The sequence below is a fragment of the Piliocolobus tephrosceles genome, chromosome 18, assembly GCF_002776525.5.
Source record: "Piliocolobus tephrosceles isolate RC106 chromosome 18, ASM277652v3, whole genome shotgun sequence".
Classification (NCBI taxonomy): domain Eukaryota; kingdom Metazoa; phylum Chordata; class Mammalia; order Primates; family Cercopithecidae; genus Piliocolobus; species Piliocolobus tephrosceles.
Genome location: NC_045451.1, coordinates 69817964 through 69843676, shown reverse-complemented (window position 1 = coordinate 69843676; position 25713 = coordinate 69817964). Strand labels below are relative to the sequence as shown.

The following is a 25713-nucleotide window of genomic DNA, read 5'->3' as shown; positions in this document are numbered from 1 at the left end:
TCGCCCGGCTAGTTTTTTGTATTTTTTAGTAGAGACGGGGTTTCACCGTATTAGCCAGGATGGTCTCGATCTCCTGACCTCGTGATCCGCCCGTCTCGGCCTCCCAAAGTGCTGGGATTACAGGCTTGAGCCACCGCGCCCGGCAAGAGATACTTTCATTCATTCATTTTTTGAGATGGAATTTCGCTCTTGTCCAGGCTGGAGTGCAGTGGTGCGATCTTGCCTCACTGTAACCTCCACCTCCTGGGTTCAAATGATTCTCCTGCCTCAGCCTCCCAAGTAGCTGAGATTACAGGAGCCTGGCTAATTTTTCTTTGTATTTTTAGTAGAGACGGAAACCGGTTTCACCATGTTTGTCAGGCTGGTCTTGAACTCCTGATCTCAGGTGATCCACCCTCCTCAGCCTCCCCAAAGCGCTGGGAATTATAGGCATGAGCCACCGTACCCGGCTCAAGACACTTTCTTCAATTTAAAAAACTATCTTCTTTCTAATATTTGTATTTTGTAAGATAAATAACGTATGTTTTGTCCATTTTCTTAAAAAACCATTTTCCTCATATTTCCAACATCTTTGTTTTCTACATGCTTCATATGTTATCAAATTAGATCTTCAGCAATGTCTAGTCTATTACTTAGTCCTCGAAAGAATGTTTACTTTAGTAATCATGTATTATCTTGAATTCGGTCTGATTACCCTTTTTCACTGCAGCTTTTTGTTATGGTTGGTGGATCCACTGCCCTCTGTAACCTCCAAGGATACTAGGAACTTACCCTTCTGCTTCCTACATTATTTGTTTGAGGATCAACTGTTTTGTTTGTTCGTGCTGTCCCTTCTTATCTGTAGTCCACTTGATTTTCCTCAAATCTCTGGATTTCTTTTCATATTGATACAGGGAAAAATTCATTTTTCAGTGGTTTTGTGGAGAGTCTCTTCTGAGTGAGAGGCCCGTCAGTAGTGATCTCAGCTGGATCTGGTTCCCTGACCCAGCTGACTCTGCATTTCAGAGATTCTCTGGGGCATCACTGGGAGGAACATTACACATCTGCAGCAGGACTCTGTCTCCTATTGAGTGGTTCCTTTGTTACACAAACAGCTCAGTAACTAAAACTAATGTATTCAAGAATTATGTACATGTAACTGTTATTTATATTGCCTAAACAAGTAACAGAAAAACGCACCTGCACTTTGGGAAACAAGTCTTTACAGCTTTCACATCCCCAAACTGATCGAGCAAGGTAGCTTCGAGACAGGAAAATAAAGTATGAGGTAATTTTACATAATCTCTTCTAAATTTCCATTTCTAAATCTCAATTTTCTAAAGTAAAGGTTATGAATTTTAATTCTACTTTACAAAAGAAAAGCAGTCATAAACATCTGTTCAGAGGTTAAGTATGCCAGAAAAGAACTTGTTTTCATTGTATTACTACAGTATTACATACTGGTAAGAGAATTACAGTTAGGACTTTAAGTGTGAGATGGTGAAGGAAGAGAATATAATCAATAGCTGAAAATACCTAAGTCTAAAAGCAAAATCTACATACAAAATAAAATCGAGTACCACAGCACTCTATGTACTCCCCTCAATCATACAATGCCTTTCTACTAAATTGTAATACAGAATCTGATTCTATAATTAATCAAGAATTTTTCCTCTGAAAATAAGACTTGTATCACTACAAAAATTTTGATGTCGCTAAAGGAAACTGACAAAATTACCCAGTCTCAGCTCTTCCATCATAAACATATACATTACATGAAGGTCCTTTTAACCCATGGCTAGACAAAACATTTTTCTGCAGACAGGATGAGATCACTACAGCGGAACTCATTTTTTTTGTATGCATATATGATATTTTTAAGCCAAAGGTATTTTTTAGTGTTCTGCCCAAGTGTACCCTTTACGCAGAGTTTGAGTCTTAAATATTCAGCAATATCTCACTACTATAATTATGTGACAGACTCACTTTAAGTTGATAGGCACTGACAGAAATTCAGTTTCTAAGGAAAACACATCGCTAATATTTTAAACAAAAAACCCATTAGCTTTGGTATCTGCAACAAATAACTACTTTTTTAGGCAAATACATTTGAAATTTGTCTACTATATTTACATGAACTTCAAAGAAAGATATTTAATAGTCTTATGTACCATAAAGTTTAAAGACTTACATTAATTTGCAGCCATCCAGAAAACACTGCAGCTGCAAGCACAATTTGCCATTTATTTTTCTGGTATGTTTCTGTGTGTGTGTGTGTGTGTGTGTGTGTGTGTATGTATACATATATATATATATATGTGCAAATCAAAGATGTTTCGATTTATAGACACTGCTAAAAGTGATTTCTTACAGTGTATGTTAATTTACGTATTCGCAATTTCTTTCCCTTTTTCCTCTACGTAACACTGACATATATTTTTCTTTTGGAAAAAAAAAAATCTACCTGGAATTTAAAACTCTTAGGCTTTGGAGCTAGGCTGATGTAATTCATTTACATTTGTATGCGTTCTGTTTGCTTAAGATAGAGGCAGAAGTTGGTGATATACACATTTAAAAAGTTTAAAAAACTAAGATTCAGAAATGTGTGTAAAGCACACCACATACATTACAAAGCAGCGCAGGAAAAATAAAGCATGCAAAACACTTTAAGTGTTCGTTAAAGAATACCTCATTGCCTATTATGCTCCATGCTCAGCCCTCTGCACATGATAGATACCTAAGTGCCTAATTTTTTTAAGCACTCGTATCACAGGGATACGTGACAAAGGTGCTGAACACCAAACACGATGCTTGCTGGTATTCAACAGCCTCAGAAACAGGCTTAATCAGGGAGGCAGCTAATAGCCCTGGTTAAATAAAACAAGGTTCTTGGTTTACAAATGGATTGCAATTTTTTGTATGAGGCCTGAATTATTACCTAATAAATACACTGGAAGCTACTAAGACATCATTTAGAAAGGACAAAAATAAAATACTATTTACATTTTAACTACATGTTAAATGAAAAATCTTGTATTCTAGGTATACTAATATAAAACTACTCTATAAAATGCTCTATCAAGTCTAGATTCCCAATGATCAAATTTGTTGATATATATATTTGGACATACTAAAAACACCTAATGTAACCTCTTCTTGTAGTCTTTATGCTTCTAGGTAAAAAAATTTACTTTAAAACTTCCTAAACTGACACTTCTCCTGATTTATGGTTAACTGTTAACATCATATAATCCATTTGATAAAACATTCTGGTATATTGTGACTTAAATAATTGGGGTTTTCTTTTTTTCAGTCTCTTGATTTATTAACTATTAAAACTCCATGTAAGTATGTACCAATAGTTGTATTTTCATAGTTCCTGAAATATAAGACTGAGGAAATAAGTTGTACAAATTACGACAATATATTTATAATAGTACAATTTACTGTTATAACACTGAGAAAAGTAGGCTTCAAAGGCCTGGTCATTTTTTTTTTTTTATTTTATGACACAGAAATGCACTCAGTAAACCAGTGGGTAACAACATATTACTGTAATTTCCAGCCTCCTAATCTGTCTTCAGTAAGCTCGAATAGTAGCTTGTCTATTTATTAATGGAGCATTTTCTAGATTAAGTTGAAGCATGCAAGTGAGGAACATTTACAGGAGCCGCTTAATAAACAAAGCTGGTTTAGACAAAGTAAGGTAGAAAATGGTGACTAGCCCTTTTGACAGTGACTGGCATTTTAAACTTTGTTCATTAGACACTCTAAGTAATAAAACCAGTGTCTGGCAAAGTTGTTAACAAAATCTCTACTTTGGCAATTAATGAGTGTCAGAAAGTATGCAGGAGGGGTGTTATGTGACACAAGTTACCTGCTTCTCCATTTCCATGATTATGGTTTATGAGCAAGATCTGGTTCTCTGAATATGACTGAGTTCTCGCACAGTAGCAAGAAGCAATCATTTGTAGCAAACACTATTGCTGGACAGAATTTCTATACAGGAAGGTAACATGTACTTAGACCAAGGGAAAACCGCAGAAGTTAGGGGAAAAAAGACTAAATAATTGGCCAGGCGCGGTGGCTGATGCCTGTAATCCCAGCACTGTGGGAGGCTGAGACGGGCGGATCATGAGGTCAGGAGATCAAGACCATCCTGGCTAAGACGGTGAAACTCTGTCTCTACTAAAAAATACAAAACTCTAGCCGGGCGAGATGGGGGGTGCCTGTAGTCCCAGCTACTAGGAGAGGCAGGAGAATGGCACAAACCCGGGAGGCAGAGCTTGCAGTGAGCTGAGATCCAGCCACTGCACTCCAGACTGGGCGACAGAGCGAGACTCTGTCTCAAAAAAAAAAAAGACTAAATAATTATGTACATCTAAAAGTGCCAAACATTTATACACAAATAAGCTGTATTAACCAGGACATGTATTCCTGCAACAGTATCATAAATGTCTGATACACATGATATAAAACTGCTACTCAACGTGTGGTTCATAAAGATAGGCCAATCTGCAAAGTATTACTGACCCATCATAAAATAAGGAGCTGGTATCAAACATGGAAATCAATTACGTCACTAAGCACACTGCTTATTTTAGTGGACATTTTTTCCACAGTATTTTTTCCTTTCTGATGAAGGAAGCAATGCACTGACATTCTGGCACAGGCTCCTTACCTTGAGGGCTGGTAACAAACAGTTAATGGAAAGGCTACTCTGAGTAGCACTGGCATAAAGCACAATGACTAATGGAATAAACCACATTTAGAATGCTACATACATGACACCCTCTTAGTTACTCCAAATTCATTAAGTTCTGAAATTCATAATCTTGGTTATTCTTTAACTTTCAACACTTAAAGTGTATCTGTCACATAGATGATGTGCTGTATTAGATTATGCTACTCAGCTTCATATATACAAACATCTACGGGCACTTATATGATTATACCCTAGTATGTTTTGAATTTAGATTGGATTAAGTTTGGTACAGTTAAATCTAATAAGGACCTCATGTAAATTAAGTAATAAATTTTGGGCATTTTCATCAGTCTTTTTCAGCAACTCCAAAATCTTTATATGATACTTACTGATGATTTTTGTATCATTCCTTGAGGGACTTTGACCAAGCAATAATTCAGGCACATTCACCATGTGGAAAATAAATATTCTGAAAAATCAATATATAGCTGATGAACACATTAAACAATCAAGATCAGTGAAAATCAAAAAGGTTTTAGAAGGTATGTTCTGCACTAATTAAACATGTAAGTTCAAATAAAATACTTCTTCTTCCGTGGGAAAATTTGTTGCAGCACTTCTTTCTAAAAGCAAGTTTATAACAAAGTTGCTTTTCATAGCTACAATCTTCAGAAGTGACAGCAATTAAAAGAATTAGTAGCTGATTTTTGAGATTTCTTAATATCCAGAGGGCAGCCAAATATATAATATTTAGAATAGCGTAACAGCTAATATACCATATACACATTTTTTACCTTTAAAATCTTATTTTCTTTCCTTTGAGACAGGGTCTCACTCTGTTGTCCAGGTTGGAGTACAGTGGTGCAAACACAGCTCATGGCAGCCTTGACCTCCCAGGCTCAAGTGAACCTCCTACCTCAGTTCCATCCCGAACAGCTGGGACTCCAGGTGTGTGCCACCATGCCTGGCTAATTTTTTATTTTCTGTAAAGATGGGGTTTCATCACGTTGCCTGGGATGGTCTTGAACTCCTGGACTCAAGCGATTCACCCATCTCAGCCTCCCAAAGTGTTGGGATTACAGGCGTGAGCCACTGCATGCACCCAGTCTTAATATATTACTCTCTTACTTCCTCATGGAAGTTAATGCAATTTCAGCTATTATAATCTTTATTCCAGTTTAGATTGGACGAAAACGTTCAAAGGACTCTCGGCTTTTAGCTGGAAGATGGATTTACAAATGTTTTGAAAGCTGAAATTGACAGGAGTTACTGGATTATGTTTTCCCCATTTTCTAAATCAGCTGTATCCTCAGTACTTAAGCAATGCCTAACCTATACTGAGTGCTCAAAAACAGATGTTGAGTAATTGAAAGAAGGAAAAGGAAGGAGTTTAGATGATGAGTGTTATGACTTGTATGTGCAGAAGAAGGACGTTACACTAATTAAGATAGAAAAAAACACGAAGAGGAGTGTAATGGCGGGGGTATGCTGATTTTTGAGATTTAGCTGAGGAAATCCAGGTAGAAATATGCAGAGAGCCGCCAAATATGTAAGTTTGAAGCTTAAGAGAAATGTCTGAGATAGACGTATTTGCAAATCATTATATAAATGGTAGTAAAAACTCTAAGTGTGGGTGAAATTTATTTGAGAGAGTATGCACCATGAGAAGAGGGGTCCAGAAAGTAAAAATCTTGGGAAAACCAACACGGGGTGTTTATGGAAAGGAAATGAGGAAGCTATGAAGACCAGAATCTAGGAGGAAACTGAGAAGGAAGTGTCTGGGGAGCTGGATGAAAGCCAAGTTTGTCCCAGGAACCAAGGCAAGAGAATTTTAGGAAGAATATGGTCAACAATGTCAAATTCTATGGAGAATTTCAATGGATAAGGACTGAAATATGACTGAGGGATCTGGCAGTGACAACAAGTGCAATCTCAGTAAAACTAGGTTCCATGCAGGAGAGTCAGTCTACAATGTACCTTAAGAAGCTTAGTTGTAAAGGGAAGGGCATAAATGATTAAACAGCGATGCAGGGCAGAAGAAGATTTTGCTGAGTCTTGTAAATATATGTATAAAAAAATTATCAATGATTGTGTTCGACTGTACTTCGACCTTTCCATCCATCCAAATCATCATCTCCTCTGCCACTAGCTCCCTAAGACACATCTCCTTAATGGCCTGGTACACACCCTTCCACATTCTGCTCCATGCTAATAAAATTTTACACAAACATATGTACATAAACATACATACAGATTTTAAAAACAGTTCATCTTACAAAAATGAGACATAACTGTTCTTGATTTTTTGAACTCAACAATACTTTATAAAAATGTCTTCAAGTAACCTTACAACTCCAAGCACGGCACTGACATGTTTTTTTCATGGTTGTGCAATAGTTTATGGTGAGGCTATACACTGATTTAATCAACCAATCCTTAGTGACGGCTATGTGTTTTGCCCCTAAAAAGAATGTTATAATAAACATAAGATACTCCCACAAGTTTGACTGCTAGATCATGAAGCATAAGTATTTTTAAGAGCATTTTTGTGATGGTAAATTTTTTACTTACACAAAAGTGGACAGAATGTTATAGAGACAATTTGTCTCAGCTCCAGTGACCATCAATCTCTGACCAATTCACACCTCCATTCGCCCCATCCCTGCATCATTTTGAAGATCTTGTTCATATCCTATCATTTCATTGATAAATATGTCAAGTACATATCTCCAGGACTCTTGAGTTTTGATAGCTGTTGTTAGACTCTTTTTCAAAAAGATGGTAAAATTTACATAACCTCCCTTTTTACCCCGTTCCTTATTAGGTAACCACTTCATAAGTTGTTGGTTTATTCTCCCATTATTTCTTTTTTTAAAATGTATAAGAAAATCTATGTATTTATAGGCTTTTAAAATCTTTAAATGTTTGCAATTATCCTTTTACCCTGACAGGTGAGTAATATCTCAGCCAGGGACAGGATTCTTATGTTGCAGTTCTTTTCTCTCAGTAGTCTATCTTCCAGTATTGCAAATCTGAAGTCCAGTACCAACCTGACAGTATTTCTTCGCTCATAACTTGTCACTTCACAGCTAAAGAATTTGGCCAAGGTATGTCAAGGGGTATGTATGTGTGTTTTCACCAAATCAATCTGAAGCTCACTGAACTTCAAAACTGATAGGCTTTTTCGGCTCAGAAAAATTTTCTTCTATTATTTGCATAAATATTATCTATCTTCCATCTGTTTTTCTCCTTTTTAAATTCCTACATTATTCACATTAGCTGTTATGTCTCCTGAATCTGTTCCTTAAGTCTTTTACCTTTTCTTTCATGATTCTCTTCCTATTTTTGCTCTACATTGTGAAGATTTATCTTACTTTATTTTTCCAGTCTAATAATAGAAGTCTCCAGTTGAGTAATTTAAAGTCTCCACAGTGACCGTCCCCCATTTCATCGAGTTTTAAGCTCAGCAAGTATTTTTATGCTGTACTTGAATTTTCCTAAGTGCCCATTATTGTTGTTGTTTGAGCTGTTTCCTCTAATAGTTTCACTTTGGTGGGTTAACATTCTGTTTGTTCAATTTTATCATTCTCTCACTTTTCTAGGCCATCTTGGAGGGTTGGTAAGCTCGCTTATTTTTACTGGATAGTGAAGAAGTGAAAATAGGTATTAAAAGCAAAGTTGCCACCTTCACCATTTTTTCTATAGTTTTAGCTCCATTCATTATTTCCTTCAAATATCGATGTCAATCCTTTACCACTGCTATCTTTTTCTTCTTCATTCCCCACTTCCCCTGTCTCCTCTTCCTAAATTAGTTCCACTTTTGGATGGGTGATAGTTTAGTGGAAGCAGTGATTGTTTCCTAAGCTAAACAAAAGAACTATCACTATTGCTGGTCTCTTCTCAAAAGCATGGAAAATGTATCAGGCTTTTCCCTTAACATATAATCTTAAAAATTTCTCAGTACTAAAAAAAAAAAAAAAGTCCCTCAATATCTAGATATTATATATACCATTTATCTTACCTGAGTTTTCTATAAGATTTTCCCAGAGAAGAATAAATCAACTATTAAACACATATTTCTCAGTCTTGCCCATTAAAAGTCTGATGTGCCTTTTAAATCATTTTTATTTTTTTCTACATGGTCTTCTTCTGTTTCTTTTCCACACAAAGTATCTGTTAAAGAACCAAGGCTGTTTGGCTTTCTCACAATCTGGAATTTGCTGATTGCATACTCTTGGTATAGTTCAACTTGCTCCGCTGAACTTGGCATTTCCTGCAAATTGGTAGCTGGATCCTGAGGATGAAGAGACTAAGGTTTGATCCCTTTGGTAAGGCCACAGCAGGAGTACAGTATATTCTTTCATTAGGTGTGCAAGAATATAGTATATTCTTTTTCTCTTTATTTAGTGTTAGCAAATGTTGATATTCAATGCTTAGTTATATTAACTATGGCAAAATAGTCATATTTTAACTTTTTTCTTTTTAGCTGGATTAATATTATAAAGATACTTCTCCTTACCTATGATGAAATTATCCAGTGACAGAGTTCATATAACAAAGGCAAGATAAAGTAATTTTTTCTCTTCCTATCCCACTTTTGTTAACAGACATGATCTTTCTATGTTGCCCAGGATGGCCCCAAGGGATCTTCCCACCTCAGTATCCTAAGTAACTAAGACTTGAGTTATGCATCATTAGGCCTAGCTATTGGCCTATTTTTTAAGATGACAAACTGGTTCTCTATCACCTTCTTGTGGTGATGAATTAATTTTTAACTTATCATAAAGAATTAAGTAAGATGGCAGACTAGAGATATCAGACACTCACCCTCTCCAGAGTGAGCCAAAATTACAAATAGGTAATCATACCTTGAATAGGTTATCTAGGAAGAGAACATTAAAGTCCAACAGAGAAGTCACAGGAAACACTTGAGGCAGAGAAGGGGAAGGAACCAAGCAGCCTACTTGTCTGAGATCTGCTGGCGGCCGTGAGGGGCTCAATATTGGGGCAGGGGAAAGAGTAAGTGAGAACTTCAGTAGTCCACAACCCCATCACAAACTGCTGCAATCTGAACCACAGGAGAGCTCCTCTACCCACACCAACCCTGAAACTAGTGTGGGCAGCGATTTGCAGACCCTGCACAAGCACTGCACCAGACAGGGAACTTGCACTGGGTCACTACCCCATCTCCCTGCCTCTGGTACCTGAGCGGCTGGAGTTGAGCACCACCATGAGAGCCCAGCTGTCACAGGACTTCATCATGTGCTGGGAGCCATAGCCCCCGTATCTCCACATCCCAGGAGCTTCCACTGACACTCCCCCAGTCTCCACCCAGAGGGCTAGAGTGGCACAGTGCTGGCTGGACCCAAAGATGCTATGGGGTTTCTGGTACTCTAACTCAATAGAGTATTCTCCAGGGAAATAATAGTGCACTGTACCAAAAGGGAAGCCCGTGGGACAAGGAAACTAAAGCACCAGCTTTCTAGAGCCCAGAGCTCCCTGCATACAGCTGTGAAAAGTGACCCCACCACCAGCAGTGGCACAAACTCTGTGCTCAGCCTTGTCGGAGTGAGACCCCCCACCTCCCACTAGTGGAGCAGCTTCTGTGCCTGGGCTCACATGTAGAGTGGGACCCCTTCTCCCACTCCTAACACCAATGCAGGCACAGCTGCTGCTGCTACCACTGGAGGTTGGGGTGAGCGAAATAGAGAGCTGCCTGTCTGGGCCTGTGAGTGGTGACTGTGCCCCTACTGGTGGCATGGCCTTTGTGCTGGGGCTTGTGTACGAAGGCTGTTTCCCTTCTCCATTCTGTGCAGCTCTGCTGAAGAGAGTGACAGAGCCTGAGAGTTGTGTCTGCGGCTGTGCGGTGACCCTGCACCACAGCCATTGCCAACACCAGCATTCACTACTTAGAATCCAGGCGATCATCCCACCACTGGCACTGCCCATACCACACTAGGACCTGAGAACCTGCTCACCTGCCCAGCCCACTGTGCTGTTACTGGCATCTAAGCAAGCTACCTGGACATCTAAGAACGGACACACCTGGTCCTGCTAACACCAGTGCCAGAATATGCTGGGCTGGGGCTCAGAATAAGCCATGTTTAGCCCAGCACTGTCACCACTGGGGCCAAAGACTGGCCCACCCAACATGTCTGTCCCTAGCAAAACTTCACCGTAAACTCCACTAACTACACCCTAAACTACCAAGGAAATCACAGACACCAATGACACTGTTTACAACCAAAGAAAATCATACAGAGTACACTGCACTATCACACGCACTCCGAACCAAAGCCAAAGGGCCCTATCCAGCTAACACCATTGACACATCCTTGGGAAGAAGCTCTCCCCTATGAAAGCAAATTCGAAAAGCTGGAAGAAGTCACTATTACACCAGATACACAGGTATGAATGTAAGACACAGGAAACATGAAAAAAGAAGAAAACATGACACCCCCATAGTAATTCCCGATCAACAGATCCCAATCAAAAAGAAATTCAAGAAATCCTGAGAGGAAAATTTCAAAACCATGATACAAAAGAATTTCAGTGAGATATAAGAGAATTCCAAAGATAATATAAAGAAATCAGAAAAGCCATTCAAGAGAAGAATGAGAAACTTACCAGAAAGAGATCATAAAAAAGAACCAAACAAAAATTCTGGAACTGAAGAATTCCTCGAATGAAATACAAAATACACTAAAAAACTTCAACAACAGACTAGACCCAGCAGAAGAAACAATCTCAGAACTTGAAAACAGGTCTTGGCCAGGCACGGTGGCTCATACCTGTAATCCCAGCACTTTGGGAGGCTGAGGTGGATGGATCACTTGAGGCCAGAAGTTTGAGACCAGCCTGGTCAACATGGTGAAATCCCCGTCTCTTTTAAAAATGCAAGAAATTATCCAGGTGTGGTGGTGCATACCAGTAATCCCAGCTACTTCGGAGGCTGAAGCACAAGAATTGCCTGGACCTGGGAGGCAGAGGTTGCAGTGAACCGAGATCACACTATTGCACCCCAACCTGGGCAACAGAGCCTGATTCTGTCTCAAACAACAACAACAACAACAACAACAACACAACAACACCACCACCACCACCACCACCACAACAACAACAACAACAAATCAGGTCTTTTGAAACAACCCAGACAAAAATAAAGAAAGAAACAAAACAAAAAAAAGAATGGACAAAGTCTTTGTGATATATGAGATACTATAAGCAACCAAATATATGAATTACTGGTATCCCCAAAGGTGAGGTGACAAAAGGGATGAAAAATCTATTTATCAAAATAGCAGATGAAAACTTTCCAAGTCTAGCAAGAGATTCAGACATCCAGATGCAGGAGGCCCAGCAAAAAGGTTTCCACAGCACATTATAGTCCAACTGTCTAAAGTCAGTAACAAAGAGAAAATTCTAAAATACTAAGATAAAAGTATCCAGTCACCTACAGAGAGGCCTCCCTGCACCACTGTGAGACTAACAGCAGACTTCTCAGCAGAATTATAGGCCAGGATATAATAGGAAAATAAGTGCTGAAAGAAAGAAAATGCCACTCAAAGATACTACATCCAACAAAATTATCCTTCATAAACGAAGGAGAAATATAATCTTCCCCAGACAAGTAAATACTGAGAATTCATCACCACTAGACCTGCCTTACCAGAGATGCTCAAGGGAGTCCTAAAACTGGCAGTGAAAGAACAACAGTTACTACCATGAAAACACCTGAAAATATAAAACTCACTGGTAAAGTAAATACACAAATGAGGAAGAGAAAATAATCAAATGGTAGTACCACAGAAAATCAGCAAACAATAAAGACAACCAAGACAAAAAGGAACAAAGAATAACACACAAAATAACCTGAAAACAACAATACAACAGAAACAAAACTTCACGTATCAATAAAACTGAATGTAAATGGGTTAAATTCTCCACTTAATAGACACAGACTGGCTGAATGGGTAAAAAAACATGATCCAACTATATGTTGCCTATAAGAAATGCATTTTACCTGTGAGGACACATATAGATTGAAAATAAGGGGATGGAAAAAGATATTCCATGCATATGGAAACCAAAAGCCAGCAAGAGTAGTTATAATTATATTGAATAAAATATATATATATTTTTGAGATGGAGTCTTGCTCTGTTACCCAGGCTGGAGTGCAGTGGCGCGATCTCAGCTCATTGCAACCTCCACCTCCCGGGTTTGCACTATCCTCCTGCCTCAGCCTCCCGAGTAGCTGGGACTACAGGCGCCTCCAGCCACGCCCGGCTAATTTTTTGTATTTTTAGTAGAGATGGGGTTTCACTGTGTTAGCCAGGATGGTTTTGATCTCCTGACCTTGGGATTCGCCCGCCTGGGCCTTCCAAAATGCTGGGATTACAGGCTTGAGCCACCACGCCCAGCTCAGATAAAATATCTTTAAGTATAAAAAAGTTTAAAAAAAGACAAAGAAGGTAATCATGTAACGATAAAGAGATCATTACAGCAAGATAATGTACAATTCAAAATAATATACGCACCCAACACTGCAGTACCCAGATTTACAAAGCAAATACTCCTAAATACAAAGAAAGACTCCAACACAGTAGTAGTGGGGGACTTCAACACACCACTCTCAGCATTAGACAGATCATCTAGATAGAAAATAAAGAAACACTAGACTTATACTGGACTTCAGACGAAAGGACCTAACAGACACTTTCAGAACGTTTTATCCAACAACTGCAGAATACATATTCTCATCAGCACATGGAACATATGACTGACCATTTTAGGCCACAAAACAAGTCTCAACAAATTTTTAAAACTTGAAATCACACTGTATTCCACAATGGAATAAAACTAGAAACCAATACCAAGAGGAACTTTGAACACTATACAAATACACAAAAACTAAAAAATATGCTCATGAACGACCACTAGATCAATGATAAAATTAGATGAAAATAAAACAAATTCTTGAAACAAATGAAAGCGGAGGCTGGGCATGGTGGCTCATGCCTGTAATCCTAGCACTTTGTGAGGCTGAAGTGGGCTGATCACGTGAGGTCAGGAGTTCAAGACCAGTCTGGCCAACATGGTGAAACCTCATCTCCACTAAAATAAAAAAAAAAACAAAAATTAGCCAGTTGTGGAGGCACACATCTGTAGTGCCAGCTGCTTGGGAGGCTGAGGCAGAAGAATCTCTTGAGCCTGGGAGGCAATGGTTGCAATGAGCCGAGATCGTGCCACTGCACTCAAGCCTGGGCAACAGAGCTAGACTCTGTCTTGAAGAAGAAAAAAAAAAAAAGAAGAAGAAGAAGAAGAAAGTAGAAATACAACATGCCAAAACCTGCGGACACAGCAAAAGCAATGCTAAAAAAAAGAGGTTTATAGCAATAAACACAAATAAATATTTCAAATAAACATTCTAGTGACACACACCTCAAGGTACTAAAAAAAGCAAACACAAACTAAACCTCAAGCTAGCAGAAGAAATAATGAAGAGCACAGCAGAACTAAACAAAATACAGAAACTTTAAAAAATGCAAAGGATCTATGGAATGAAAAATCAGTTCTCTGAAAAGATAAACTGCTAACTAGACTAACCAAGAAGAGAGGAGATCCAAACAAAATCAGAAATAAAAAAGGGATATTACAACTGATATCACAGAAATACCAAAAATCACCAGAGACTATTATGAACTAAACACAACGAACTGAAAAACTTAGAGGAAACGGATACAGTCCTGGAAATATACAACCTGCCAAAATCAAACCAGAAAGTAATAGAAAATCTCAACAGACCAATTCAGTAATAAAAAGTCTCCTAATAAAGAAAAGCTGGGGACCAGATAGACTCACTGCAGAATTCTACCAAAGAATTACTACAAAGTAGTACAAAGAATTACCAATTAGTACAAAGAAGAACTAACACTAATCCTCCTGCAACTATTCCAAAAAACTGAAGAGGAGGGGATTCTCCCTAACTCATTCTACAAAGCCAGCATCACCCTGATTCCAAAACCAGACAAGGACACACCAAAAAAAGAAAACTACAGGCCAGCATCCCTGATGGGCCAACATCCCTGATGAACAGATGTAAAAATCCTCAACAAAATATTAGCAAACTGAATCCAATGGCACATCAAAAAGATAATACAACATGATCAAATGGAATTTATACCAGGGATGCAAGGATGGTTCAAAATATGCAAGTCAATAAACGTCATACATCACATAAACAGAATGAAGGGCAAAAACCATATGATAATTTCAACACAAGCAGAAAACACATTTGACTAACAACTGATAATCAAATTCAGTAACATTGCAGGATACAAAGTCAAAATACAAAAATCAGTAGCATTTTTTATACACCAATAATGAAACAGCTGAAAAAGAAATCAAGAAGGCAATCTCATTTACAATAGCTATCAAAACAAAACAAAACAAAACAGAAATAACTTTAACCAAGGAGGTGGAAGTTCTCTACAAGAAAAACTACAAAACGCTGATGAAAGAAACTGAAGCAGACACAAACAAATGGAAAAACCTCCGATGCTCATGGATCAGAAGAATTAATGTCATTACAGTGACCAGGCTGCCCAAAGCAGTCTACAGACTCAATGTAATTCCTATCAAAATATCAATGTCATTTTTCACAGAAATAGAAAAACAATCCATAAACATGTATGGAAACAAAAAAGAGCCTGAAAAGCCAAAGCAATCCTGAGCAAACAGAACAAAGCTGGAAGCATCACTTCAAAATATATTACAGGGACTGAGAGAGCACGGCATTAGTATAAAAATAGACACAGAGACCAATGAAACAGAATAAAGAACCCAGAAATAAATCTGCATATTTACAGCCAAATGATCTTTGATAAAGCCACCAACAACATACATTGAGGTAAGCACACTCGCTTCAATAAATGGTGCTGGGAAGACTGGACAACCATATGCAGAAGAATGCAACTGGATTCCTATTTCTCACCACATATAAAAGTCAACTCAAAATGAATTAAAGACTTAAATGTGAGACTCAAAATTATAAAACTAGTAGAAGAAAGCACATGGACAACTCTTTAGGACATTGGTCTAGGCAAAGATTTTAGAGCTAAGACCTCAAATGCACAGGAAACAAAAACAAAACTAGGCCAATGGGGCTATCAAACTAAAAAGCTTCTCCATAACAAAAAGAATCAAGAGGGGGAAGAGACAACCTCTCGAATGGGAGAAAATATTTGCAAATTACTCATCTGACAAGGGACTAATATCCAGAATATACAAGAAATGCAAGTATCTCAACAGTAAACTCCAAATAATCCCATTAAAAAACAGGCAAAGGACTTGAAGACATTTCTCAAAAGAGATACACAAATGGCTAATCTATGAAAAAATTCTCGACATCACTAATGATCAGGGAAAGGCATCAAAATCACAATGAGACAGCATCTCACCCAGTCAGAACGGCTATTATCACAGCATCTCACCCCAGTCAGAACGGCTACTATCACAAAGACAAAAAATAACAGCTACTGGCGAGGGTGTGGAGTAAAGGGAACCTCTTTTACACTGTCAGTGGGAATGTAAATTAGTACAACTGCTATGGAAAACCGTTTGGAGATTTCTCAGAAAACAAAAAATAGAATACAATCCAGCAATCCCACTACCAAGTATCTATCCAAAAGAAAGGAAATCAGCACATCAAAGGGATACCCGCACTTACACGTTTATCACAGCACTGATCCCGACAGCAAAGGTAAGGAATCAACCTAAATGCCCACCAATGGATGTATGGATAAAGAAAATGTGGTGCATATATACACTAGGAAGGAAACCAGTCACACAAAGGAATGAAATACTGCCATTTGCGGCAACATGGATGGAGTTAGTGAAGTAAGTCAGGCACAGAAAGACAAATACAGCATGTTCTCTCACTCTTATGTGGAAGCTAAGAAACTTAAGCTCATGGACATAGAGACTAGAATGACAGATACCAGAGAACGGGAAGGGGATTGGTGGGGGAGACTGGGGAAGCAGTGGATGTGGATACAAACATGGGGTTAGATGAAAATAAGTTCTAATGTTTGATAGCAGATTAAGGTGACTATACTTAGTAACAATATTATGTGTATTTCAAAGTAACTAGAAGAGATGACTTGAAATGATACCAACACATAAAAATAACACTTAAGGTGATGGATACCCCAATTACCCTCCCCCGATCATTACACATTCTTTGCATGTAACAAACTCACATGTATCCCATAAATATGCAAATTATTATACAGCGATAAAAGGGGGAAATCATCATTATAAACTTATGGGTTTCAACATATTTGATGGGTTTCAAACCATGGCAATTTACACTGTTCTTGAAGCTCACACTGTCCCATCTTTGGTCAACACAAAACTGCTCCAAATTGTCTCCTCACACCTTTCGGTACGATCTTATATTAGTCTTTGATAGCTTCCCTGAAATCTGGAATTTTAAGATATTCCAAGCTCAGATATTTCCTGCCCCAGACCTGGAATCATCTTCTAAGAAATCTTGGTTTTCTTTTTGTAGAAAACACTTTAAGATCATAATCTGGGAGGTAGGAATGATAATTGCTATTTCAGTCATTCCTTTTAGTTATTTGTATATATATTTAATTTTATTCAGAAATAATTTCACACTCACAAAAAGTTAGAGAAATAAAAATACTGAACACTATGTATCTGTAACCCAGATTTATCCAGTTAATGTTTTACCTCCTTGCTTTATAACTTGTTTTCTTTCTATATATATGTATATATATTACCTATCTTTTTCTGAAGTATATGAGTATAAATTAAATGCATCATGGCCCTAAACCATATATACTTTAGTATTTCCTAAGAAACAAGAATATTCTCTTGTCAGCACAGTAGTCAATTTCATAAATTTACACTGATATGACACCAATCTACTGTATATTTCCTTGTTCAATGATCTAATAATGTTCTTTATAATCATTTTTCCCCTCCAGTACAGGAACCAGTCTAGGAGCAGGTATTGCCTTTAATTACCATCTCAGGAGATAATTTGGCATATTTCTACTGCCTTTATTGGTGTCTTATGATAACTGCCATTTCCTAATCTTTCATGACATAAAACTGGCTTTATTTTTTTTAAAAAAGAGCACTTCTCATGATGATGCACTCTCAGCTGTAACACTAATAAAGTGATGTTATATCCCTCTTAGGTGTCACATCTGGAGGCAGATAAGGGCGTATCTCCTTCCTTTGATGATGTACATAGAGATCACACAGTCTAGGTGCTGCTGGATTACTCTACTATATAATCATTGGTCTGTTTTTCCTCTACCCACCCTTTCTGATTTGAAAAGCATACGTAAAAATCCACCTCCCAAGTTTATCAGCCATTAGTCATTACTATCTAATCATGTTTACCATGATGGGTATAAAATTATCAGTGGAAGGGGCGGGAACTGACTAGGAAGCGGCATCAAGGAACTTTCAGGAGTGATGGAATTTTTTTTTTTTTGAGATGGAGCATCGTTCTTGTTGCCCAGGCTACAGTGTAATGGTGCGAACTCGGCTTACTGCAACTTCTCCCTCCCAGGTTTAAGTGATTTTCCTGCCTCAGCCTCCTGAGTAACTGGGACTACAGGCACGCACCACCACACCTGGCTAATTTTTTGTATTTTTAGTACAGATGGGCTTTCACCATGTTGCCCAGGCTGGTCTTGAACTCCTGGCCTCAGGTGATCCACTCACCTCAGGCTCCCAAAGTGCTGGGACTGCAGGGGTGAGCCACCGTGCCTGGCCTTGGAAACAGTCTACATCTCGATGGTGCTGGATTATACAGGTGGAGGCATTTCAAAAACTCATATATACATTATATTTAAGAATTATACCATGAATATTGCAAAAAAATTTAAACTCTAGTTAATGAAATGCATGCTTAAATACTTAGGAGTGTCTTCAACTTATTACAAAATGTATCAAAAAATAATATGGATTGATGGATAGATATGTGATAGTGTAATAAAGGAAACAGAGCAAAAGGTTAACAACTGTTAAATGTAGTTAGTGGGTACAGGATGCTCATTATACAGTTCTTGAGCTTTGCTACATGTTTGAATATTTTCGTAATAACATATGGGGATATTTTAAAAAGTACTGTAAGTGGTTATGTTATAAAAAGCACAAATTTTAAGTGAGTAATTTGGGATAAATTTTCCTATGGCATCATATTTGGATTTCAGAAGTACTGAGTATCTAAGGTTGTAGACAGAGAAGTTAAGATGGAAAATCAGTCGTGGCTAAAAGGTGGTTCTGGTGTTGATGAAACATTGATTTCAAAATATGTGAACAGTTTTTACAAAATCATTTCAGGACAGAGTAGGGGGAAAATTAGTATTTCTACATTAATACATATGTTATCTCAAATGTATATATTTGAATACTTTTTTTTTTTTTAATTTTAAAGATAGTTGGGCTCTGTCAACCAGGCTGCAGTGCAGTGGCATGACCTCAGCTCCTTGCAACCTCCACCTCCTGAGCTCAAGCCATTCTCCCACCTCAGCCTCCTGAGTAGCTGGTACTACAGACACACGCCACAAGCCTGGCTAATTTTTGTATTTTTTGTAGAGATGGGGTTTCACCCTGTTGCCCAGGATGGTCTTGAACTCCTGGGCTCAAGTGATCTGTCCACCTTGACTTCCCAAAAGTGCTGGGATTACAGGCATAAACCACCGTACCCGGCCAAATTAATACTTTAAATAGATTACTATTTTATCCCTATATTGTTTATTTATTCAAATAGTTCACAAGCCTTTTGTCTTTTTAAAATCTTTATTTCCATCTGTTGTCTCTTAATTACTGAAGAGGTGTTCTTTTTTTTTTTTGGAGGCAGGAGCTTGCTCTAATGCCCAGGCTAGTCTCAAACTCCTGGGTTCAGCTCCTGGAATAGCTGGAATTGCAGGCACATGCCACCATGCCTAGCCCACAAGACTTTTTAATTTTTTAATTCTTACTGGAGGAAAATGTAGATTATCTTATATTTTGGTATATACGGTATATAGAAGAAACTTAACTATATCATTAGAAAAATTTACAAACACAATGGCTACACAAGATACATAAACTTTAAAAATTATTTCTCTGTCCATTTTGGGGCATTTAAGTCATTCTAACTTTTTATTATAAGCACTAATATGTTAAAAGCTTTACACACATATATACACAGTCAGCACTTCTGGTTGTATCTTTGCAGCACTTCTGGTTATATCTTTTTGAATTTTTCACACTTATTAACAAACTGTTTTCCAGAAAGCACTCTCAGTAACAGTGTATGATGCCAACTTCACTCTAAGCTCACCAACATCCGAATACTATTTTTTTTAAATCTTTACCAACTTTATAGGGCAGTTTTTATTCAAGCACTTCTGTATGTTAATTACTGTGTTAAACTGAAGACTGTTCTGCAGTTTTCTAGTTGTAGTCTTCCCTTCTCAAAGTATCAGGATTTTGCTGGCTTAAAAAAAAAAAGCTGCAGCTGTTTCTACTTTTATACCATTAGACCATTTTAACAGTACGGCAACCTGAGTTTGCCTACACCTACCCCTCTCTCTGCCTTCCAATCTTTCTCCCTTCATATCCCTCTTTCTGTGTTACTGTCTGCTCTGTGTTGATCATTTTTAAATTTGTTTGGTAACATCTATATGCGGTACTCTGTTAAAGTCTGAAAAAATATTTTATACTTTTGTGGTTCTATCCATTTTCTTACTCATCAGTGATGTTTATGAATTTCCACTCATTTTTTCCTTAATTAGATTTGCTACATGTTCTAGTTAAGCTTGTCAGAAAAGCAACTCCTGGTTTCATTCTGCTGTATCGTCTAGAAATATTAAGACATTTGTTTGTTTATATAATACTTACAAAATTTGTTTTCCAGTCATTTAATTGTGCTCTTTATTATCTTGCTTTTCTCTGTGGATCTGCTTTTACTTCCTCTTCTTGATTTCTTAAGTTCATTTATTTTCAGTCTTACCAAGTTTAATGAAGGTAACTATGAACTTTTACTGAACACAGAACAACTCTGGTCTCATCACAGAAGTACTAATGGTTATGTATACAATGTCTATAACTGAGACTTTCTACTTAATAAGAAACTGCATGTGCTGAAAAAAAAAACCTTAAAGTTTCCAACTAGTATTCTGTTTCTGGTCAATTTTATCTTGTATTTCTAACAACTTTCGCTTTATATATTTTGACAGTGTTATCTACTGCTTAAGGCAGTACACTTTTCTTATTTTTTTTTTCCCCAAACAAAACCTACATTCAATCAAGAAGGCAATAATACACTTTTATCTTTGCTTTGTTTCATATGCTTTTATCACAAAATTATCTTTTGTCATGCACTATTTCCTGACTTTAATTCTTTGTCTAATGTCAATACTGAAATTCTTACTTTGTCTTCAAAAGCATTTTTTATTTTTATTTTTTTTGTATTTTTCGTAGAGATGGGGTAAAAAAACAATTAGCCGGGCATGGTGGCATGCCCCTGTAGTCCCAGCTACTTGGGGGAGGCTGAGGCAGGAGAATGGCATGAATCGGGGAGGTGGAGCATGCAGTGAGCCGAGATCACACCACCACACTCCAGCCTGGGCAACAGAGCGAGACTCTGTCTCAAAAAAAAAAAAAAAAAAAAAAGAGATGGGGTTTCACCATGTTGGCCAGGCTGGCCTCAAGTGATCTTGAACTCCTGGCCTCAAGTGATCTGCCTGGGTTGGCCTCCCAAAGTGCTGGGATTACAGGCATAAGCCACCACACCCAGTCCTGAGTTTACTATACTTTTATCGTCACCTCTCAAATGTTGTTGCTGGTTTTAATTTTGTATTTAAATTTCAGATAATTAAATTTTTTCACTTTTCCCTTTTCAGGTATGATCTGGTATTTACATTCAATTTGACAATATTTACCACAGTTATTTAAACATCTTGTTTGTAATCAGTGCTCACTGCCAAAAGTTTTTATTCCATGACTTCATTTTTGTTTGTTTATAATTTGGCATCATCTCTTAATCAGTTGGAGTATATTTACAATTTTTGTTCAACAAGTAAAACGTTATATTCAGAAGCTGCGTTCTTTCAATTGCCTTTCCATGTGAAAGATAATTTAACTATATTACATGAAAATAAAGGGTAGAACTTTCTGCCTCAAAACTATAAATGATCCACTGCCTTCTGGCAATGGCTGACATTAAATGAGTAAAGTATGGTTTTTACTCCTTCATGTGTAATATAAAAGTAACATTACCTAATTATTTATAGGAATTATTTAAGACTTTATGAGGAAACAGCCATTTGTAAGACTGATGAAACTCTTTTTCATTGAATTTTGCCTGAAATATGGTAAACCCCTTCTATATAAAGACGACTTTCAACACAGTAAAGGTTTTTTTGTTATCTTCAAAAAAAAAAAATGCGTTTAAAAAAAAAATTGTCCTTCCCCACAACAATGATCAGAATTCAACCATCTAAATCACAAAAGTAAAACCACAGAGATGACTCGTTAAAACCAGGACACCAGAAAAAGACATGAAGTGTTTGGTTAGTAGCTCTGTAATTTATAACAGAATGAAAAGAAGTCAGAGTAGCAGTGGTGGTAGCTATGCATGGGGAGAGGTTCTGCAGCAGGCTTAAAAGTAATAATGAATATTTCAGCAATTTATAGAAAACAGAAATGGGGCAATGGCATTATGACTCCATTCACACAGAGTATATGTAGTAAACACCTAGGTTACTAACTTCATCATTCTTAGCTAGTTAGCTAGGCATGATTCTAGCTGGCCAGCAATATTCTACGGTTTTGCAAACGTTTTGTATATTATAAATGAATCCAGAATGTTCTATCAAATATCATGTCAAACGAACGAGATGAATGTAGATTATCTGAAACAAACCTGTGTAACTTTCATCATCATCAGATAAAGGCACCTCTCTCTTTAGTAGCAACTCCAGCTCCTCTGTTTCTGCTACATCCACTGGACGCTCCCCATGTTTATTAGCTTGAAATGGATTTCCACCATGACGAAGTAACAGCTTTACTATCTGCAACAATAAAAAGCAAGAAGACTCAGTCCCTTCACAGACTGTATCACTGCACCCGTTCTCTTGATAATACTCATAGTATCCTTCTGGGTGTTATCTCATTTACTCTGAATCCATCCCTCACCATCTACTCTAAATTGTTATTCTCTTCAAGATCCATTTTCACTGACACTCCCCTATCTGATGACCTCAACTACTACAAAATAATTTCCTCCTTAAAATTTAAACTGGGTTACTTTAGCAATTAATCTCATCATTTTTTCATCCTGTTCCATCATAAAGTCAAATATTTATTGAGATCCTATAATAACTACACTTCCGAGTTCTGCTAATAAACCAATGAACAAAAATAACAAGTTCCCTGGCCTCTTGAAATGTGTATCCTAGAAAAAGTCTAGTGCCAGAAACATGACTCTAGACAAGAATACCATTAAAAAATAAGGTAGTAAATGCTATGACATACGTACAAATCGCCAAAGGAACACAGAGAAAAAAGTAGACCACTGGTAAGCAAGAATCAGTTTAGAAAAATTATTTATAGGCTACATTTTTCTTCATTCAAAATAGAGTTCTTTACTAAGAAACATGGAAAAATGCCTTATAAAAATGTAATTGAGAAAAATAGCATTTTTAATTTCTGAATTTTAGGTGTATTTGACTGCACCCATAAAGGCAGCTTTTTAATCTTTTACCCCTGATATTTCTAGACCATCTTAAATTTCAATGTGCATTTACATGTAGTGTCTTTTTTCTCCTTCGAAGTATCAATTTTAGACAGGTATTATTTATCATATAATTTAAAGATGGGGAAACGGAAGTTCCAAGGAGGGAAGTAACCTGCTCAAGATTACACAGTTAGTAAACTGGCCAGGCCAGAACTGCACTTGTATCTATCTTTACTCCAAATTCTATTTTTGTCTCAACTAAAGTAAAATGCCTTTCAAAAGATAGGCAATTCAACACTGTACAATTTTTACTATATATAATACAGTAAAATAAAGTATATATACAGTTTAATACATCCAATTATCTTATAAAAGAATGCCTTGAAATACAAGTTTTGCCAAATTATTTAATCAACTGTCAAATTAAATGGGTTTTATGAAAAGACAATGCTAAATCTAAACTATGAACTAATAGAAAATAGAAAAAAGGGAAAACAAAATACAGATGAGTTGATTAAGCAATGAGTGGAATATGACACGGATCATATGACTAAGAAGTAAATGAAATTACTTTGGGTTGAATTTATATTTTGAAAATGTGTATTACTGATTTTTTTCTATCATACTTACATCTCTGTGCCCACTACTAGCAGAATCATGGAGTGGAGTGTCATCATCTAATCCTTGTGTGTTAACATCTGCTCCAGCTGCTATAAGTATCTTAGCAACATCATAATATCCAACATTGCAAGCTTCATGCAGTGGTGTCCAACCTAAAGTTAGATTATTAATTTAACATGATTCACTTGCATTACTTCAAAATAAATGCTTTTCATATACATACCTATGTATGAAATATCAATTCTAAAATTGCACATCGTGCAAAAGAAAAAAGAAGTGATAAAGAAGCTACTAAAAATAAATATCTAAGAACAACACCAATTTACTGAAGGTTCATTCAAGATAGTATTACAGTTGACCCTTGAACAAGGTGAAGGTTAGGGCTGTTAACCCCCATGCAGTCAAAAATCCACAAATAATGTTTGACTCCCCAAAATTTAACTACTAATAACTGACTGTTAATTGGAAGCCTTACCAGTAACATGAACAGTTTGACTAACATATATTTTGTATATATATTAAATACTGTACTGTTACAATAAAGCAAGAGAAAAATTGTTATTTAACAAAATCATAAGAAAAATCTATTATTAAGTAGAAGTAGATCATCAAAAAGGTCATCATCATCTTCACGGTGAGTAGGCCGAGGAGAAGGGAGAAAAGGGGTTGGTCTTGCTGTCTCAGAGGTGGCAGAGGGAGAAGAGATAAAAGGTGGGAGAGGCAGGCACGTTTGGTGTAACTTTACAAAAATACACTGTAATTTGTGTCTGACGTTTTTGCTTTTTCATTTCTCTAAAAATGTTTTAACACAGTACCACTGTCCTTCTTCCACTGTTTGCTTCAGTTTCAGTGCCTGGATCATACAAGCACTCATGTTTAAAAAAAAAAAAAAAAGTCAAAGCAACCTTAAATTATTGGAAACCTCTAAGGTCAATCTGTTTATGGCATGGCTTCTTCTGTCTTCTTCCTCATCACCTGAAACTGGTTTGGAAGCACTCAGATCCATCAAGTCACCTATTGACACCTCTGATGTGGTATCTACTAGCTCCTCAATTTCTCCAAGATCCATATTTTGAAACTTCACCCCCTACCTTCTTTGCCATATCCACAATCTCTTTCATGATTTCCTTGACCGGTTCTGTGGTAAATCCTGCAAAGTCATGTTCAACATCTGGACACAGTTTTCTCCAGGAGGAGAGAGCTTTCACAGCTTTTTCTTTAATAATGATGGCTTCAACTGTGTAATCCCTTCCAGACTTTCATGATATTCTATCGGAGTTCTCTTCTACAGCGTTGTGTAATGAGCCTTAAAGTGCCTTATGACCCTCTGATTAGAGGCTGGTTTAGAAACACTGTGTTTGTACCCCACTTCAATGCATTTGGTGTTGAATTCATAGGGTTCTGGGAGGCCAGAGGACACTAAAAGACAGCCTCCTTCCCGGCAAAGTACTTCCTGACTTCGGGAAGAAATTAATGCCATCAATCCAGAAAAGAGTTCTCATTGTCCAGGCCTTCTTGTTATATAACCAAAAGACTGGCAGCTGGGTTTATCTTTTCCCTTCAGGGTTCAGGGGGCAGTCCTGACCACAAACCCAGCTGTATTTACATAAAACAGGAGAGTTAGCTAATCCCTTCCTG

The 25713-nt window shown here is 37.3% G+C and overlaps 1 protein-coding gene across 15 annotated transcripts in view; it reads right to left on the bottom strand.

Annotated features, from left to right (window-relative positions):
- The window catches only part of ANKRD12 (ankyrin repeat domain 12), a 132475-nt gene that overhangs the window by 33384 nt on the left and 73378 nt on the right, over positions 1–25713 (bottom strand). For 13 of the 15 annotated variants that reach the window (XM_023228392.2, XM_023228400.2, XM_023228402.3 and 10 more), the window contains 2 exons: positions 24085–24227; positions 22642–22789 (listed from right to left, as the gene is read on the bottom strand). In XM_023228392.2, coding sequence (XP_023084160.1) covers positions 22642–22789; positions 24085–24227 — 291 coding nt within the window. Of the gene's footprint in view, positions 1–5073; positions 5153–8705; positions 8909–22641; positions 22790–24084; positions 24228–25713 lie in introns of those variants that run through there. The other 2 variants (XM_023228405.3, XM_023228404.2) reach the window with 2 other exon arrangements.